At 40.8% G+C, this 18,187-nt stretch overlaps 2 protein-coding genes across 2 annotated transcripts; both read left to right on the top strand.

Moving 5' to 3' along the window:
- The first annotated feature begins 4,513 nt into the window (after positions 1–4,513).
- LOC124658448 (2'-deoxymugineic-acid 2'-dioxygenase-like) lies at positions 4,514–6,053 on the top strand. Its single transcript, XM_047196779.1, has 4 exons — positions 4,514–4,671; positions 4,767–5,017; positions 5,099–5,417; positions 5,658–6,053. The coding sequence occupies exons 1-4, from the start codon at positions 4,546–4,548 to the stop codon at positions 5,907–5,909; spliced, it is 948 nt and encodes a 315-aa protein (XP_047052735.1). The 5' UTR covers positions 4,514–4,545; the 3' UTR covers positions 5,910–6,053.
- Positions 6,054–9,224: 3,171 nt separating this feature from the next.
- Positions 9,225–15,808, top strand: LOC124653451 (protein ZINC INDUCED FACILITATOR-LIKE 1-like). The gene is made up of 17 exons (XM_047192515.1): positions 9,225–9,324; positions 11,585–11,625; positions 12,458–12,518; positions 12,651–12,753; positions 12,878–12,980; positions 13,052–13,105; positions 13,208–13,270; positions 13,382–13,431; positions 13,547–13,625; positions 13,916–14,083; positions 14,345–14,432; positions 14,541–14,626; positions 14,711–14,818; positions 15,061–15,105; positions 15,198–15,286; positions 15,440–15,483; positions 15,660–15,808. The coding sequence occupies exons 2-17, from the start codon at positions 11,614–11,616 to the stop codon at positions 15,764–15,766; spliced, it is 1,260 nt and encodes a 419-aa protein (XP_047048471.1). The 5' UTR covers positions 9,225–9,324; positions 11,585–11,613; the 3' UTR covers positions 15,767–15,808.
- Positions 15,809–18,187: the final 2,379 nt, after the last annotated feature.

Raw genomic sequence — 18,187 nt, 5'->3', positions numbered from 1 at the left:
ACGAAGACAAGATAACTTTAGGTACTAATTGAAACCATAGTTCTCTGAATCAACAATGTGAGGTTTACTAAAAGTTTGCAATAGGACTTAACCATTTCTTGATTCTTTAACAATACGGTACCAATCCGTAAAGTTTCTTGTCAGATTTTAACAGTATTTCTATCTCAATTACAAGACTAGCGCATGGTAGAAAACGGATGCCAATACTACAAAATTAATTCAAAATACTACTCAGACTATGTTTATGATAATTAGTTCATGTTTTAATCTAATTACTAATGAACTCCAACTTAATACAACATCCCTCATAGTTGTTAAGTGGTACACGATCCAAATCCACTACACCAAAACCGATCATCACGTGAGATGATGTAGCTTCAATGGTGAACATCAACATGTTGATCATATCTTCCATATGACTCGTGTTCAACCTTTCGGTTTCCGTTGTCCCGAGGCCATGTCTCGTACATGCTAGGCTCGTCAAGCAAACCCAAGTATTCCGCGTGTGCAACATGGCTTACACCCGTTGTATATGAACGTTGAATCTATCACATCCGATCATCACGAGATGCTTTGAAACGACGAACTTTGGCAACGGTGCATACGAGGGGAGAACACTTTATTATCTTGATATTAATGTGAGGGATCATCTTATAATGCTACCGCCGCGTTCTAAGCAAAATAAGATGCATAAAGGATTAACATCACATGCAATTCATATGTGATATGATATGGCCCTTTAGTCTTTGCGCCTTCGATCTTCATCTCCAAAGCACGGACATGATCTCCATCATCAACGGGCATGATCTCCATCATCGTCGGCGTAGCGTCAAGGTCCATGGCGCCGTCTTCATGGTTGTTCACCTCATGTAGCAACTATTACAACTACTTTGAAATACTACTCAACATGAAATTTAAAGACAACCATAAGGCTCCTTCCGGTTGCCACAATACAATAATGATCATCTCATACATATTCATCATCACATTATGGCCATATCACATCACCAAACCCTGCAAAAACAAGTTAGACGTCTCTAATTTGGTTTGCATATTTTACGTGGTTTAGGGTTTACGAGTGAGATCTAATCTACCTACGAACATGAACCACAACGGTGATACTAGTGTTGTCAATAGAAGAGTAAATTGAATCTTCACTATAGTAGGAGAGACAGACACCCGCAAAGCCACTTATGCAATACAAGTTGCATGTCGAGCATGGAGCAAATCTCATGAACGCGGTCATGTAAAGTTAGCCCGAGCCGCTTCATCCCACTATGCCACAAAGATGCAAAGTACTCAAACTAAAGACAACATAAGCATCAACGCCCACAAAACAATTGTGTTCTACTCGTGCAACCATCTATGCATAGACACGGCTCTGATACCACTATAGGGATTCGTTGCATAGAAAACAAAAAAATTCCTACCGCGAACACGCAATCCAAGCCAAGATGCAATCTAGAAGACGGTAGCAACGAGGGGATGATCGAGACTCACCCTTGAAGATTTCCAAAGCCTACAAGATGAGGCTCTTGTTGCTGCGGTAGACGTTCACTTGCCGCTTGCAAAAGCGCGTAGAAGATCTTGATCACGGCGCCACGAACGGGCAGCACCTCCGTACTCGGTCACACGTTCGGTGTTGATGAAGTCGACGTCCACCTCCCCGTTCCAGCGGGCAGCGGAAGTAGTAGCTCCTCTTGAATCCGGCAGCACGACGGCGTGGTGGTGGTGGAGAACTCCGGCGGAGCTTCGCTAAGCGTGCGGGAGAGAAGGAGGAGTGGGGCGGCTAGGGTTTGGGGAGAGGGGGGCGCCGGCCACTTAAGGGGTGCGGCCACCTTGTGGTGTTGGGGTGGTCGGCCCCCTCCCCTTGGCCCTCATTATATAGGTGGAACACCCAAGAGTTGGTCTACAAGTCTTCGAATAAGACCACAAACCAAAACCTTCCATATGACATGAAACCTACCCAAGCTAGGACTCCCACTAGAGGTGGGATTCCCACCTTCCCTTGGGAGGGGGTGGCCGGCCACCTTAGGTGGAGTCCACTCGGGACTCCACCCCCTAGGGTTGGCCGGCCATGGTGGTGGAGTCCCTTCGGGACTCCGCCTTCCAAAGTGACTTTCTTCCGGAATATTCTAGAACCTTCTAGAACCTTCCATAAATGCACCGGATCATTTTCAAACTTATAAAATGACTTCCTATATATGAATCTTATTCTCCGGACCATTCCGGAACTCCTCGTGATGTCCGGGATCTCATCCGGGATTTCGAACAAATCTTCGAACTCCATTCCATATTCAAGTTCTACCATTTCAACATCAAACCTTAAGTGTGTCACCCTACGGTTCGTGAACTATGCGGACATGGTTGAGTACTCTCTCCGACCAATAACCAATAGCAGGATCTGGAGATCCATAATGACTCCCACATATTCAACGATGACTTAGTGATCGAATGAACCATTCACATACGATATCAATTCCCTTTGTCACGCGATATTTTACTTGTCCGAGGTTTGATCATCGGTATCACTCTATACCTTGTTCAACCTCGTCTCCGACAAGTACTCTTTACTCGTACCGTGGTATGTGGTCTCTTATGAACTTATTCATATGCTTGCAAGATATTAGACGACATTCCACCGAGAGGGCCCAGAGTATATCTATCCGTCATCGGGATGGACAAATCCCACTGTTGATCCATATGCCTCAACTCATACTTTTCGGATACTTAATCCCACCTTTATAACCATCCATTTACGCGAGTGGCGTTTGATGTAATCAAAGTACCTTTCCGGTATAAGTGATTTACATGATCTCATGGTCATAAGGACTAGGTAACTATGTATCGAAAGCTTATAGCAAATAACTTAATGACGTGATCTTATGCTACGCTTAAATGGGTGTGTCCATTACATCATTCATATAATGACATAACCTTGTTATTAATAACATCCAATGTTCATGATCACGAAACCATGATCATCTATTAATCAACAAGCTACTTATACAAGAGGCTTACTAGGGACGCCTTGTTGTTCACATAACACACATGTATCAATGTTTCGGTTAATACAATTATAGCATGGTATGTAAACATTATCATAAACACAAAGATATATTATAATAACCATTTTATTATTGCCTCTTGGGCATATCTCCAACACACCTAACCATCTATCTTCCCAAAAACGCACTCCTTCCCCGAAACCTATTTTAAATTTTCCTCTACTAAAAAAGGCCCCTTTAACCTTCATTAGTCCTTTCCAGAACGGTGAATTAGTAGGCTTGCTTTCAACTTCAGCCAATGTTTTCTGCGAAAGGTATTTGTTTTTTTAAAATTTGTTGCCATAGCCCTTCTTCAGAAAGAAGTTTAAATAACCATTTACTTAGTAGGCAAGAATTTTTAATCTCAAGTACTTCAACTCCAAGACCACCTTGGTCCTTAGGCCTGCAAATCAGGTTCCACTTAGTTAACCTATATTTCTTTTTTATTTTCCTCACATTGCCAAAAGAAACATGATCGGAAAAAATCAAATCTCTTCCTTACCCCTTTAGGTAAATCAAAGAAAGATAGCATAAACATCGGTAAACTAGTAAGAATAGAATTAATCAATACAAGGCGATCCCCATATGATAGTAATTTTCCAGCCCAACAGCCTAATTTTCTCTCAAATCTAATTCCACAAGATTTCATTCAGAATTTTTTAACTTTCTATAATGGATTGGGATTCCCAAATATCTAAAGGGTAAAGGGTAAAGAACCAGATTCACAACCAAATAGTTGTTTATACTGTTCCTCTTCCTCTTTGGCCTTACCAAAACAGAAAATCTCGCTCTTGTGAAAATTAATTTTAAGTCCTGATAACTCTTCAAAGAAACACAAAATTAATTTCATGACTTCTCAAAATCGGTGTTCCATAAAAACCTCTCATGTGGACATTTATGTGTAGGTGCCGCAAATAGGCTACAAAGTTATAATCTTAGTACCGAACTACTGATCACACACGTATTAAATACCATATCTTGAGATACAACCAATACACATGTCATCAGCAAAGTTGTTTCTTTTGTACAGAAACACATACATAGTTTTATATTAAGATTCAATGAATGGAGTGGTCTTATCAGCTTCATGTTAAGTTAATTTGAGGGTGGTGCTCCTACATTCGAAAATGAAATGCCAACTACTCCAGTGTCCAACTGCATAAGCGGCAAAGGTCTTGCTTGCAGTGGTTAGCTAGCAGCAACGTCATAGTGCAGAGTCTTATTTGGGCATGTCCAAGACGGCAAGCTTCTTGCTGCCAGACATGTCGAGCACCTGCGACTCTACTGAAAATATTCACCAAATGCTAAACAAAAAATGTTTGAAGTATTCTAAACCTAGAAAAGGAGTATTTGCATCCATAAATAAAGTCTGGCAAGATCACCTCGACGACTATAAAAATGGTGGTGGACTCAAAGGCCAGCATAGTGCAAAGAACAACAGCTAACGAGCAATCACTACCAATTCTTCTCCCGGCCTATCATATTCACCGACTGTTCCATGGGGAATCTGCAGGCACCGCTCCCGGAGGGCTTCATCTCCCTGCCTGTTGTCGACTTCTCCCTCAGCCGCGAAGAGATTAGCCGCGCCATCCTCGACGCCGGCAAGGACATCGGTTTTTTCCAGGCTAGTCCACAGCAGCCAAGAGGGCAAATACTCCATATGTATATGGTTAACTTCAGCTAAGCTTGTATGGTTGATCATCTTTTTTAATGAAACAGGTGATCAACCACGGCGTCCCAGAGCAGGTGAGGCGGGACATGGAAGCAGTGTGCGAGGAGTTCTTCGCGATGCCGGCCGCGGACAGGGAGTCCTTCCACTCAGATGACAATCTGAAACCCAACCGGTTCTTCACAGGATCCACTTACAAGAACAGCGGCGCCAAGTTCTGGTTCGATTGTCTCCGCCTCTCGTCGACGTTTCCCATCGGTGACAGCAAGAAGGATTGGCCGGAGAAGCCCGAGAAGCTCCGGTAAAATTTTGCTACATGCAAATCAAGGAGTGGCTGACACAATTATATAGGAGTAACCCTCAATTCATGCTAAATGTGCAGGGAGGTTTTCGAGAGGTTCGCTGTGCATACGCGAGGCATGGGCGATGAGCTGCTGCGGCTGCTGAGCGAGGGCATGGGGCTCCAGCCTGACTATTTCGAGGGTGATCTCGGCAGCGGCAATATGAACCTGACCCTGAACCAGTACCCACCGTGTGGAGACCCTGAAGGAGTTGGCCTACCGCCGCACTGTGACCGCAACCTACTCAGCCTTCTCATCCCTAGCACCGTTCCCGGTCTCCAGTTCTCTTACAAAGGAAGCTGGTTCACTGTGGAGACCATGCCTAATGCCTACATCGTTAACTTTGGCCTCCCGCTCCAGGTAACAAATGTGTCTTCTAAAAAGGAAAATATTGAATGTAGTGTAAATTCTGAAACTTGGTATCTCTTTTTTCTTTCGGGCAAGGTAATTCTTGTAGCGAAAATAGAGTTTCTACAACGATCGCAAATCTCTCAGATAGAATCTGAGAATAAAATTCAGAATAAAAACCAATTTTGTAATCCAACAATCGATCATTATAATCAACACCAGGTTAACTGAATGATTAATTGATCCTTGCAGGTTGTGACCAATGGGATGCTCAAGAGCATAGAGCACAGGGTGGTGACCAACCCCAAGGAGAGCCGGAGATCAGTGGGGGTGTTCATCACACCGGCGTGGGATTGCCTCATCAGCCCCGCCGAGGAGTTCCTTAGCAAGGAAAGCCCACCAATCTACCATGCCGTCACGTACCGTGAGTTCTATGACATGCACGGAGTTGTTAAGGACGGATTGTCAAGCGTACTCACCATCAGCCACAAGACAGAAATATGATGCGCAAAAATAGATGTGATTTATTCCCATTTCCACCCGTCATGTCTTTGTAAAAGGCCGTGGATACCAGTTACATCTGATTCTCAGATGTAATACAAATGTATTGTGATGATCGTGTGATGCAATAAAACCACAAATAATGGATGCATGTACTCGTAAATAATGGCTTCAGCGTACTATTTATGGTGCTGAGCAGTCACCTCGAGCTTGGTATGCTCGTTTGAGCATGTTTCTGCATCAGTTGGGATTTGTTTATTCTAAGGCCGATACGACCCTGTTTATTTTCTATGAGGGTGATATTCACATATACATGATGGTCTACGTTAATAATATTGTCATTAGTGGCTCTAGCCCTGTTGTTGTTGATGGGATGGTGAGCTCCCTCTCCAACACCTTCCCTATTAAGGATCTTGGTATTTAGATTATTTTGTTGGACATGATGGGTCTTACAATTATAGGAGCATAACGTTAACTCAACGTAAGTATGCACATGTTCTTCTACATCGAGTTAGTATGGAGAATTGCAAATCCACTTCAACACCGTTGGCACCGAGCGAACTGCTCATGATATTGGCTCTCCAGTACTTGACTTTCACACATCCAAATATTTCTTTAGTTGTCAACAAGGTGTGTCAATCCCTGTCTCAGCCTATAGAAATACACTGCGAAGCTGTTAAGCGTATCCTATGGCGATTTCTTTTAATAATACTTTTTTCCCATTAATTCTATAAATAATACTCAATTTTAACTTTTTCAAAAACAATACACCGTTGAGTTAGGGGAACCCGATTAGTACTAACTGGGTTAGAGAAACCCGATTAGTACTAGTCGGGTAGAGGAACCCGACTGCCCCTAGGCTGCATGTGCCTACATGCATGTGCTTGATAGTAATCGGGGTAGTCTTCTCCGATTAGCACTAATCGGGTTCGGGAACCCATTTAGTACTAATCGGGAAACACTAACCCGACAGTGTATTATTTTTGGAAAAGTTCAAAATTGAGTATTATTTATAAAATGAAAACAAAAATATTATTTAAAAAAATCCGCTATCATGTGCTATGTTAAGTGAACTTTGAACAAGTGTTCTTCTGTGGATTTTTGTTGGACCAAATCTTGTTTCGTGGAGTTTGAGGAAACAAACTATTGTCTCGAGGTCTAGTGATGCAGAGTACAAGACCCAATCGTTACTCAAAGAGCTAAGAGTTTCTTAGCAGTGTGTCCCCATTTTATGATGCAACAATTTAGGAGCTACTATACTTACCTAGCAATAAATAATGCGTTTGATGTTCGAACTAAGCACGTTGAGATTGACTTCCAGTTCGTGCGTGAGTGAGTTACCGCTGGTGCTTTGGATGTGTTCACACTAGTAGAGAAACCCCTCTTTAGTACCGGTTCCAAAGAGTCTTTAGTACCGGATTTGGAACGGGTACTAAAGATCTGGTACTAAAGGCCTCCCACCTTTAGTACCGGTTCTAAAGGTGCCTCCACGTGGGCACGGAGGAACCCGCGGGGCTTGAGACCTTTGGTACCGGTTTTCGTAACACGAATCGGTACTAAAGGCTATTTCGTTTAATTTTTTTATCCATTTTTTCTAATTATTTTCACTCCCTCTTTTATTTTATTTTATTTTTTTCACTCCCTTTTTTTCAGAATTTCTAGTATTTACGTTAGTCTCTAACTACACTTAATCTCTAGTCAAATTACTTACCCGTGGTCAAACTTTCCGGTCGGTCACCCATCCTCACACTACTCTAGCACTAGCACGCTTAACTTCCGAGTTCCTTCCCGTCTCACTTCCAAGTGCTTCCCGCGCATGTTGTTGATAGTAGTATCATATCAATCCTATTAACATGTTGATCGATGTCACACTTCTTTATTGTTTAAATTCCAAGTAATTTTTTTAATAAATAAAAGTAATGATGTAATAATAATGTTGAATAAATAAATAAAATCAACTTTTTAATTTGTATTATTTTTACTTATTTTTTAAATATTTAATTTTTTTTGCCAAACCTAAAACCTGAAAATTTGAAAATATTATAATTTGCTAAAAGTAATAGTAATATTCTGGGATTCAAAAAATCTTATAATTATTAATTTTAAATTTTAGAAAATTAAAAATACATAAAATTCTAAATTTCTGGAAAAAAAACTAAAATCTTCCTGCTTTCATATTTTCATTTGGAATTTTGAGAATCTAAAAATTGGGTAACCGGACTTTTTTAGCAAAAAGAGTCAAAACTCGAATTTCTTAATTTCACCGAATAGTAGGTTGCATAACATATAAGAATCTGAAACATTTTATTTTTAAAAATTTCTATCATTTTCATTTGTATTTTACAAAGCTAAAAAGGCGATCCCGGGGGGGGGGGGGGGGGAGGTGCGTGGGGGAGCAGAAAACCTTTAGTACTGGTTCGTGTCACGAACCGGTACTAAAGGTCTACCCTTTAGTACCGGTTCGTGTCACGAACCGGTACTAAAGGTTTTTCGGTTGACACTAACCCTTTAGTACCGGTTCGTGTCACGAACCGGTACTAAAGGTTCTTTGGAACCGGTACTAAAGGTGTGGACAGTGCAACCGGTACTAATGCACCCTTTAGTACCGGTTCGTAAGGAAACCGGTACTAAAGGCTTGGACGAAAGCCCATTTTTCTACTAGTGTCACTAAACCAGCCACACAACAGAAGTCGGACCGTTTTAGCATCAAACTAAATCTTGTATATGCACCAGTTTAGATTGAGGGGGTGTGTTGAGACCGGTCTGTGCACGAGGCGTGGTTGTATTCCGCCCGTACACGTATGTAATTTGTATTTGTATTGTACCCTGTCAGTGCACATATAAAGAGATCGAGGGTGTAGGCAATTTGCCACACCGAAACCCTAAAAACTAAATTGACACCTCCACAGGTTCACGTACACGAAGCGCGCGCGTCCAATCTAGTAGAGTACATCCAACAACCGGCAGGAGCGGACCAAAAAGCGCACATAGCACGTAGGGAGTCACGTGTACACGTCACGCGCGGCGCAGATCGATGGATCAAGAAGCGTACACCGCGTGCAGCTAGCTTTCCAGCCCTTGGTGTTTGGAGCGCTGGATGCTAGCCAGCTAGCCACCGGTATATAAACCCTCACCGGAGAAAAAACCCGGTAGGTACGTAGCTTGGTGGAGCAAAATCCAAATTAAGCTCTGAAGAAGAGATCGACAGTCGTTCGTCCATCCGCTATCTGCATCGGAATGGGGGACGAGGAGAAAGGAGCGGCGGCGGTGGCGTTGGGGGCGCCGCTGCTACCGGCGGCGAGCTGCTACCGCGAGGATGGGTGCCCCGGCTGCGCGCTGGACCGGCGGAAGGAGAGCAGCGGCGGCCGGATCCCCTGCAAGGAGCTCTTCTTCGTCGGCATCACCACGCTCGCCTCATGTACGTAATTAACCAATGCAAATGCGTCTTCTAAGATTAGATTACTGCTTTTACGTTGCAACGTACCTAGTACATTATGATCTTTGTATGTATACACCATCGCGTAGTTTTTCCTTTGGTTAGTTTCTGTCGGAAATACACGTACGGTGTTTCCGGTGGCCGTAGATACGTACTACAGCTTGCAGAAGTAGGCCACAATTCATCGACCCCGGGCCCGTACGGCTCTATTTTCATGGGGCTACGGAGGGGATCGCACCTGTCTCTACCCGCATATACCGTTGCATGGGGGTACGGAGGGGATGGAACAACTTTTTGAATCTTGCGTGCATATACGCAAGGACCAAGATATATAGAAAAGAGATCTGAGTTTTTACAACAATAGAATCTGGAAGAGAGAGTGATGTTGATTAGCAGCTTTCGCTGAAAATTCTCCGCAATATTCTAGGATTTTTATTTTAGGATATTTTGCGGATTATTCAAAGCTATGGACAGTTGGAGGATATCAGGCCTTTTGAGTTGTTAGATTAATAGTGGTACGTATCGTGAATAGCCCATCATTTTCAGACATTTTTATGGAAAAAAAAAGTGTACATGGTCCATCTGCTAACTCGATTTTTATGGTTTTTCTATGTCTCAGTCACCCAAAAGAAATATAATCACAGTGCAGAAAACTCAAACCCGTTTCTTTTCTTTAAATTGCGGTTGCATTTTTCTAATGTGAGAAAAAAACTTAAGAAAATCTAGACAAATCCCAATTTTTACCCATTCTCACATCTTTGGCAAAACCCTCTTATGTTTTTCTAGTTGTACTAATCCGTAGATCTTTGAAACATCGTCACATATTGACACTACAACTCTCGGTCCCAACGAATAACAATGCCACTAGACGCACTAGCTATTTTGCGCGGGCTGTGGTGTTGCCATGCATGCATGTACAAATGATGATGTCACCTACCCTTTTACAAAAGTTAAAATATTTCCACACAATTTTTTTAAAATATTTTATCTTTTAAACCGTGAATCGAATTGATGATTTGTCTTCATCATCGGTTGTCTCTTGAAGGAAAAGAATATTTCGTGCATGTCTGTATTTGGTAGAAAATGTCCCACGTGAATGTTCAAATAAATGTATGCTATTTGTAAGTTGTTTGAAAAATGAGAAAGCTGTATTTTCTCAAATTTTTAATAGGATGCCAATGTACATATTTTTTGTGAAAAAATTTCAAGATTATTTCTTCGGGATCGATCTCTATTTCTTCCCAACGCCTACATATGTTATTTATCTTTTTAAGTCTTGGCAATAAGATTTTTGTAAATTCCTAAAAGTTAGTAACCCATGGTCTCGTTAAGCATTTTCCTCGGATCGATGGATGGACTTTCAACGAACAGTGTTTTTCTAAATATAAGATGTTTTAGGAGTTTAAGTTGAACTCCCAAAATATAACAAAGGGAGTATATGGGAATCACCGTTCCTTCTGGCGCTTTCACGCATTCTTATTTTCCCACCGCACAAGCAGGGGGCAAAACTAGGAAAGGACCCTAAGCCCAATAGGCAACGATACATGTTAGCCACTGGTTGGATGGCTAGGGCGGCTGGTTTTACCTGAGTTCACCAAAGTTCAAATCTGAGGTTTGACATTGTCTCATAAAAGTGTCATATTTTTTTAGTAGGAGTTGATGTTCCTATCGATAGCGAGACGTTCATCATGATCTCGTCAATCTCATAACCTGACCCGCCAGCTCAGTTATTCGAAGATGTTCATAGAGGTAGAGTGTGCGTGCGTGAAAACCGAACGAGCATGGCTCAAACTTTTAAAAGTGTTCATAGGGAAAGTTATATGCGGGTGTATGCAAGCGTGTGCGTTTGTTTCTAAAGCAATTGGTATTGCAAGGCATGGCTCGCGAGTACCAAATCAGTGAGCACCGAACAAGCTATATGATAATATTTTGCGTGTGGGCCACATACTCTCATAATTTTCCACCACATTTGAAGATTTTTTTACAACATGACGTCTATATTATTATATTTACGTCATGCATGAGTGTTCTTACAAAATTACAATGATCATCTTTGAAAAGCTACCAATAGCAGCATAGGGCACCACATGATGGTTGTTCCTTTATCGTGTATTTAAATGCGTGCATGTTTCTACTGTCAGATTGTTCCTTTTGCATACACGATGCATCCTGCATTTTCACCTAACACATCGTATTCTTTTCCACGTTCTGACAATATATGCCTTCTCTTTGTCTCTTTCAGCTCTACCAATCACGTGCATCTTCCCCTTTATGTATTTCATGGTATGCATTTTCTTGTTCGGCCTACCTCATCAACTACTAGTTTAAGTTGCATAGTAGTTTAGGTTAGTTTGGTCGGAAACACAAAATGGAGTCCAAGATCAAGGGAGTTTTTTATTTTTTATAAATAGATTCATATTTTAAAGTTTTAAAAAATATGAAAAAATACTAAATGCAGCATATGTTCATGTATGCTACAAGCGTACAAAACTTTAATGTGGAATACTCTATGTTCTAGGCTACGCAAATTTGGTAAAGTGTGAATCTAAGTATAGTGAATAGTGCATTAACATTTGTTGGAATTTTCCTTTTTTTTGTGTAACCCAGAATTATAGGATTTTGCATTGAGATTTTGCTTGCTCGTAATAAATCCTTGACTATGTCCAAAAAAATTAAAATATTGAAAATTTCAAAATGCGATTTCATTTTTTATTCTTGAACATGAGGTGCTCCCTGCTGCCTGCATTTGACTGCTCTCTTGCTTTGGTTCCATACTCTGTCTAGGAAAGTTTACGCATCCTAAAGCAAGGTAGCTAATATTATGTGTGGGCAAATCCTTAACACCATAAATAATAAATACAATTAAATTTTTATTTATGTAGATTATGATTTTAAATTATTTTAATGCATCCCTTAATTGTCTCTTAAATTTAACCAATTTATCCCACCGGATATTTCAACTTTGCTCCAAAACTCACAATAGTAAGAAAGAGTAGTCATAAGATGGCATCGGAGATGCAAATAACAGTTGTGGTTGTCTTGATCATAATCTATTTTACTTCGTGCAAATAAAATATGTTTTACTAATATCATCTCAATGTGTCCCGCCATATAGATTAGAGACTTCCACATTGCTAAAACAGAGGAAGATATTGGATCTTATGCTGGTTTTCTTGGTATGGTATCTGGCCCTCTCTTCAGAAATAATTTATCATAGTGTAGCTTGTATATATATAAGTACTTTTATCGAAAAGAAAATATATAAGTACATAGAACTCGAACTTCTATACTTTTGTTTTCAAATGTAGCTTCTTCGTACATGATTGGAAGAGCAATTTCCGCGATTTTTTGGGGTAATGTCGCGGACCGTATTGGGCGGAAGCCAGTAATTGTATTTTCCATCTTGTCTGTGTAAGTATAGCATCAGTTCCAGTTCATATTATTGACTTTTTTTCTGGTTAAACATGGAAACATTGTTTTTATCATGTTATTTAGTAAAGCATTTATCACGTAATAAGCATTTGCCATATTGCAGTGTCATATTTAACACGCTATTCGGGCTAAGTACAGAGTACTGGATGGCAATTTCTACAAGACTAGTTTTAGGTTCTCTAAATGGTTTACTTGCTCCAGTAAAGGTATTAAAATTTACTTGTTTTTTAAAGAAAGCATCTCAATCCTGATAACAAAATATGTATTCACCATGCAGGCATATGCTGTTGAAGTTTGTCGAACTGAACATCGAGCTCTTGGGCTCTCAGTTGTAATCTCTCGAGCAACTCTGCGTTATTTCAAATTTCTGTTGTTGTATTATATAATCCTTTTAATACAAGGATTATACTGATATAGTTTTCTTTCATTAAAGATGAACACAGCGTGGGGTTTAGGCCTTGTTATTGGTCCAGCTCTTGGAGGCTACCTTGCTCAGGTACTAGTGTGTGTATAAATGAACGTGCATTGCACTTGTACAATTGCTAGTTCCACAAAAATGAATACAACGAACTGCTTTCATTTTCTTACTCCACTCTCCTTCTGGCAGCCAGCTGAAAAATACCCACAAGTATTTTCCATGGAGTCAGTTTTCGGGAGGTAGATCCTGCAAAAACATGATATATATAGTCATTTACCAAACGGCTTGCGATTATGGTCGCACGTAGTACATACTCATAGGCGTCATGGCTAATTATTTGGACTGTTTTTGCAGGTTCCCATATCTCTTACCTTCTCTAGGCGTGTCAATCTTTGCTGCTATAGTTTTAATAATAAGTTGTATATGGATGCCGGTATGTATAGTTTCACTCTCTTAACCTAATCTATTTAGCAAATGCTAACAGAAATGATAATATTACTTTAGTCTTTCAGTTTTGGATCCATATGCTATAGAAGTTACAATTCAGTTTTTTTGGAAATTATTTCTACCATTTCATCCACATTAGCCAATACTGAAAATTCCATGTATACATGCCGTTAATAGATTCATAATTATGGGCATAAATGTTGGTAAGCTATTACAATCAAGATGCCTTGATGTGAAAATATTGGTATGGTTATATTTTTCAAATGGAACTGACAGGAGACTATGCACAAACATAAAAATCCAGAAAAGGATATCCGAATAGTCAAAGGCTTGCCATCAGATTGCGATTCACCTCGCAAGAAGAGCTTGCTCCAAAATTTGCCATGGATGTCAACAATGGTGTCCTATTGTTTCTTTGCTCTTCATGACACTGCATATAGTGAGGTACACTTTGTTTCTGAATTCTTGTGTTCTGCTACTAAATGACAGATCTAGTAAATCCATTTAAAAGCTACAATTCCTCTGTTCAATATTAGTTGTCGCTGATTTAGTATAAAATTGCAACAAATCAGCCATAACTAAAATCAGCCACAACTAATATGGAACGGAGGGAGTATTCATTTACTTATCATAGTACCACTTACGTTCAGATTTGATAATTATACTTGACTAACTCTAGCTTTCATGGGTATCTTTCAATACTAGATACTTTCCTTGTGGGCTGTCAGTGACAGAAAGTATGGTGGTCTTAGCTTCTCGTCTGAAGATATTGGTGCGGTTCTTGCTGTGGCAGGTATTGCATCCCTCTGCCTTTACCTAATGTTTTACCTTTTGAAGTTTCATGCAACTTTAAAGGCGCATGTGTGTATCACTGGGTGAGCTGTTTTCTCTTTTTGCACAGGTGCTAGTCTTCTTGTATATCAGCTAATCATATATCACTGGGTTAATAAATTTCTGGGACCAATTATTTCATCGCGTGTTGCTTCTGTGAGTAATCTCCTATTTCGCCTTTGAAAAAACTAATAATCAAGTTTCATGATCATCGCTGATAATTTGACATTGATGTTGTAGGCTCTTTCTATACTTATTGTTAGTACTTATCCCTTTATGACATACTTATCTGGAGTCAAACTTTCTTTCGCTCTCTACTCTGCAGCCATGATGAGAAGCATAGTTGCAGTAAGTATTCTGCACTTTATTTCCCCAAGTTAAGTTACTTTATGTTACCTCACCGCACCACATGAAAGCCAATGGAAGAAAAGGAGTGCCTACATATCTTCTCTTTACCATAACGATTCACTACTTTCTGCTCAATTTCTAGTTCAGGTGCTTACCAGTAGGCAAGGTAGAGACAGGAGCTCTTAGACTGCAAAACATGTATCCCAGTGTATCTAATCCGTGTACACTGCATACTTGTTCAGATTACTGCCGGTACAGGACTTTGCCTTCTTCAGAACAATGCTGTGGTATGTAAAACATATAAACCAAGAAAACTTTTTCGGTAGCGTGTTTGCATGTATAAATTGGATAAGACAAATGTTCTGAAATGAAATACCAGCGTCAAGAACAAAGAGGCACAGCAAATGGTATATCAACAACCGCCATGTCGTTTTTCAAGGCAATTGCTCCAATAGGGGCAGGTATTCTGTAAGTACCTCTTTGCATTACATCTTTTTCCATGAATACTATGCACTGGGTGAAACAATTATGCTTCTGAATTCAGTTTTGAGCAAAAATCTGTAGTTATGGTGCTCAATAACTGATTCTCTAACGCCTAATATTGTTAATGAATCAATGCAGATTCTCGTGGGCGCAGAAACATCAGGACAGCACCTTCTTCCCAGGTAACCTATCAACCTGCACCGCACCTTTCATCATAGGTTCCATCTCTGCAGAAAACTTCCTATCCCGTTACATCGTACCGTCTACTGTGTACCAACTAATGTTGTTTGGATTAGAGATTTGTGCGATGACTTAGAAGAGGTATTTGTGTTGATCTAGTTTATTCTCCTAACTGCAGGTGATCAAGTGGTGTTCTTGGTGCTGAATCTGGTGCAGCTCCTTGGTCTCATATTTCTGTTTGAGCCTTTCCTGGTACTACCTGCGGTGGGAGAAGAGTGTAGATAGGAACGATAGCGGAAAGGATTTTGCCAGCTGTCATTTTTTTTGTAATAACATAAACATTCGTCCTCATTATATTTGTGGCAACAGCAAACTGTAGTATGACAACAGTAAACATTCTTCCAATTTTATTGTATTCCTTCGAACCGCAAATTTCAAACCTTACTTATCGTGATGCAACAAATATTTTTCTCAAGGAAAACAAGCAACCTAAAAGAGATAGAAAGGTTTTTAAAAGAGGCCAGAGGAAAAACAAGAAGATGGTCGACCTAGTTGTCCATGTCCTCCCAGAAATGGATATGCGCTTCACTTGATTTCACTGCTTTATCGAAGCAAAGACACGGATTAGTGGAGCCAAAAGCTACCGCGGGCAGCCAGCGAAAAGGATCGGTCGATCGATCAGCAACAATCGTACAAATGATTTGAGCCTTGGCTTTTGTAATAAAAGCCATGCATGATCATGATCGCAACGCACTCACCTCCACAGAAATACGTAGGCACTCATCCATCAGTTATCATCCATATTTGTGGGAAAATCTCCGTGAACCTGCTCTTCCCTGAAAGTTAAATTAGACGGACAAGGAGCTGGTCACCGTTGGCGGCTTCAGGTGGGACTGCCAAAGCACTCACGCGCACAGTCACACATTCATCATGGATCCATGGCCTAGTAATCTGCCACTATACACTGAAATAATCTACTGTGTACTTTGTGAATGGATCAATGGAGAGCGCTGCACTGTCAGTAACCACTGTCAGCGAGCTCAAGTGGTAGCGTTCCTCGGATTTGGTCTTGTGATTCAGTTGCAATACTTTGCTAAACTATATCGTCCACTTCATTACATCAATTTAAGCTTTCTGGTGAACTGAATAAATGTATGCAGGTTCCAGGTGGTCATGTATCGATCTCTATCGGCTTTTCCTTTGGCGAAGAATTAATCGCACAAAAAACAATAATTAATCGCGCAAGCGGCCGCATCAACCGCGACTCACGCGAGCTCCGTTAGCAACATGTTACTATTGCTAGATTGATTGGCTGCAATGCGACAGAAGTTGAAAATGTGTGCGAATGGAGAGGACTGCAGCGACGGCGAGGTGAAGGCTGTTGGCGACAGGATATCCGAGAGACGATCCAGGGCAGGCCGGGGCAGTGGCGTCGATCGCACTGGTGAGTATATGGCGACGGCCGATGGCATCTTGCGCATTGCTGAGTCTACCAATTTTGATCTCGCGCGATGGTGGCATTTAGTGTGTGGCTTGTCATCGTCGCCTTCCCAAGCTCACCAATTGGTTGAAGGACCTCACTCTCTCCTAGCACGCCCACAATGTCCGAGCATTTTCGCCTCATATGGCACCAACCACGAGAAAAATCAGCTAATTTTTCCACTGTGTAGTGTAGTATTCCAGTAAGAACTCACACATATATATACTGCTCCCTCCAGTCATAAATACTTGTGCAGAATTAGACAAGCTAGTTATTATTAAAAAAAAACATTGACCAACGGAGAAATGATCTCTCTCTTGACTATACGTTGTTAGTTTAGGATGAGACTCCCAGCAGATGGACGCTAGAATGATAATCCGATTTAAAGTTCACCCCTCCCTGAGAAACTACCGCGAGATGGGAATTCGAATCCAGGTGGACTGGCTGCACACTCGCTTGCCTTGCCACTGAGCTGGAACTCAGTTCTCAGAAGCTAGTTATTATTATAACCTAAAATGTGTCTAGCTGAGTCTACCAATTTTGATCTCACGCGATGGTGACTTTTAGTGTGTGGTTTGTCTTCGTCGTCTTCCCAAGCTCACCAATTGGTTGCAGGACCTCATTCTCTCCTGGCACGCCCACAATGTCCAAGCATTTTCCGCCCATGTTGCACCCACCACCAGAAAAATCAGCTAATTTTAAGAACTCACACATGCATATACTTCTCCCTTCAGCGGTTCAGCCATAAATACTTGTTGCAGAATTAGACAAGTTATAAGCTAAAATGTGTCTAGGTTCACTTAACTTGGCGACGAGACAAGAAGCCCGTGGTGTCACATTGGTTGTGTCACTGAGTCGTGGAACACAAGAGTCCGCATAGTGAAAAAAATGAGAGGAAAAGTAAGAACATGATACTAGTTTGAAAAATGCTTGGACATTGTGGCCATGCCCGGAGACAGTGAGTCGTTGTTTTCAACCTGGGACATGACATTTGTGTGGAAGATGCTCGACCATGCCATTCTGCTTCATCGCAGAGTGGTCCTTTGGAGATTACAGAGATTATTCGCATTTATCAAAGTATCAAGGCATGAACAATGATTAATAAGGACGTCTTATCTTAATCTTATCATGTAATTTAGATATAGCAGTAAAATATGATGTAGAATGAAATATCTTTTAGTCTTATATGTAGTAATGAGATATCCCTAAATATGTGGCGAGAGAGA

Source organism: Lolium rigidum, chromosome 5 (assembly GCF_022539505.1).
Source record: "Lolium rigidum isolate FL_2022 chromosome 5, APGP_CSIRO_Lrig_0.1, whole genome shotgun sequence".
Classification (NCBI taxonomy): domain Eukaryota; kingdom Viridiplantae; phylum Streptophyta; class Magnoliopsida; order Poales; family Poaceae; genus Lolium; species Lolium rigidum.
The sequence above is the reverse complement of the archived record's forward strand: the minus strand, read 5'-3'. Positions and strand labels throughout refer to the sequence as shown.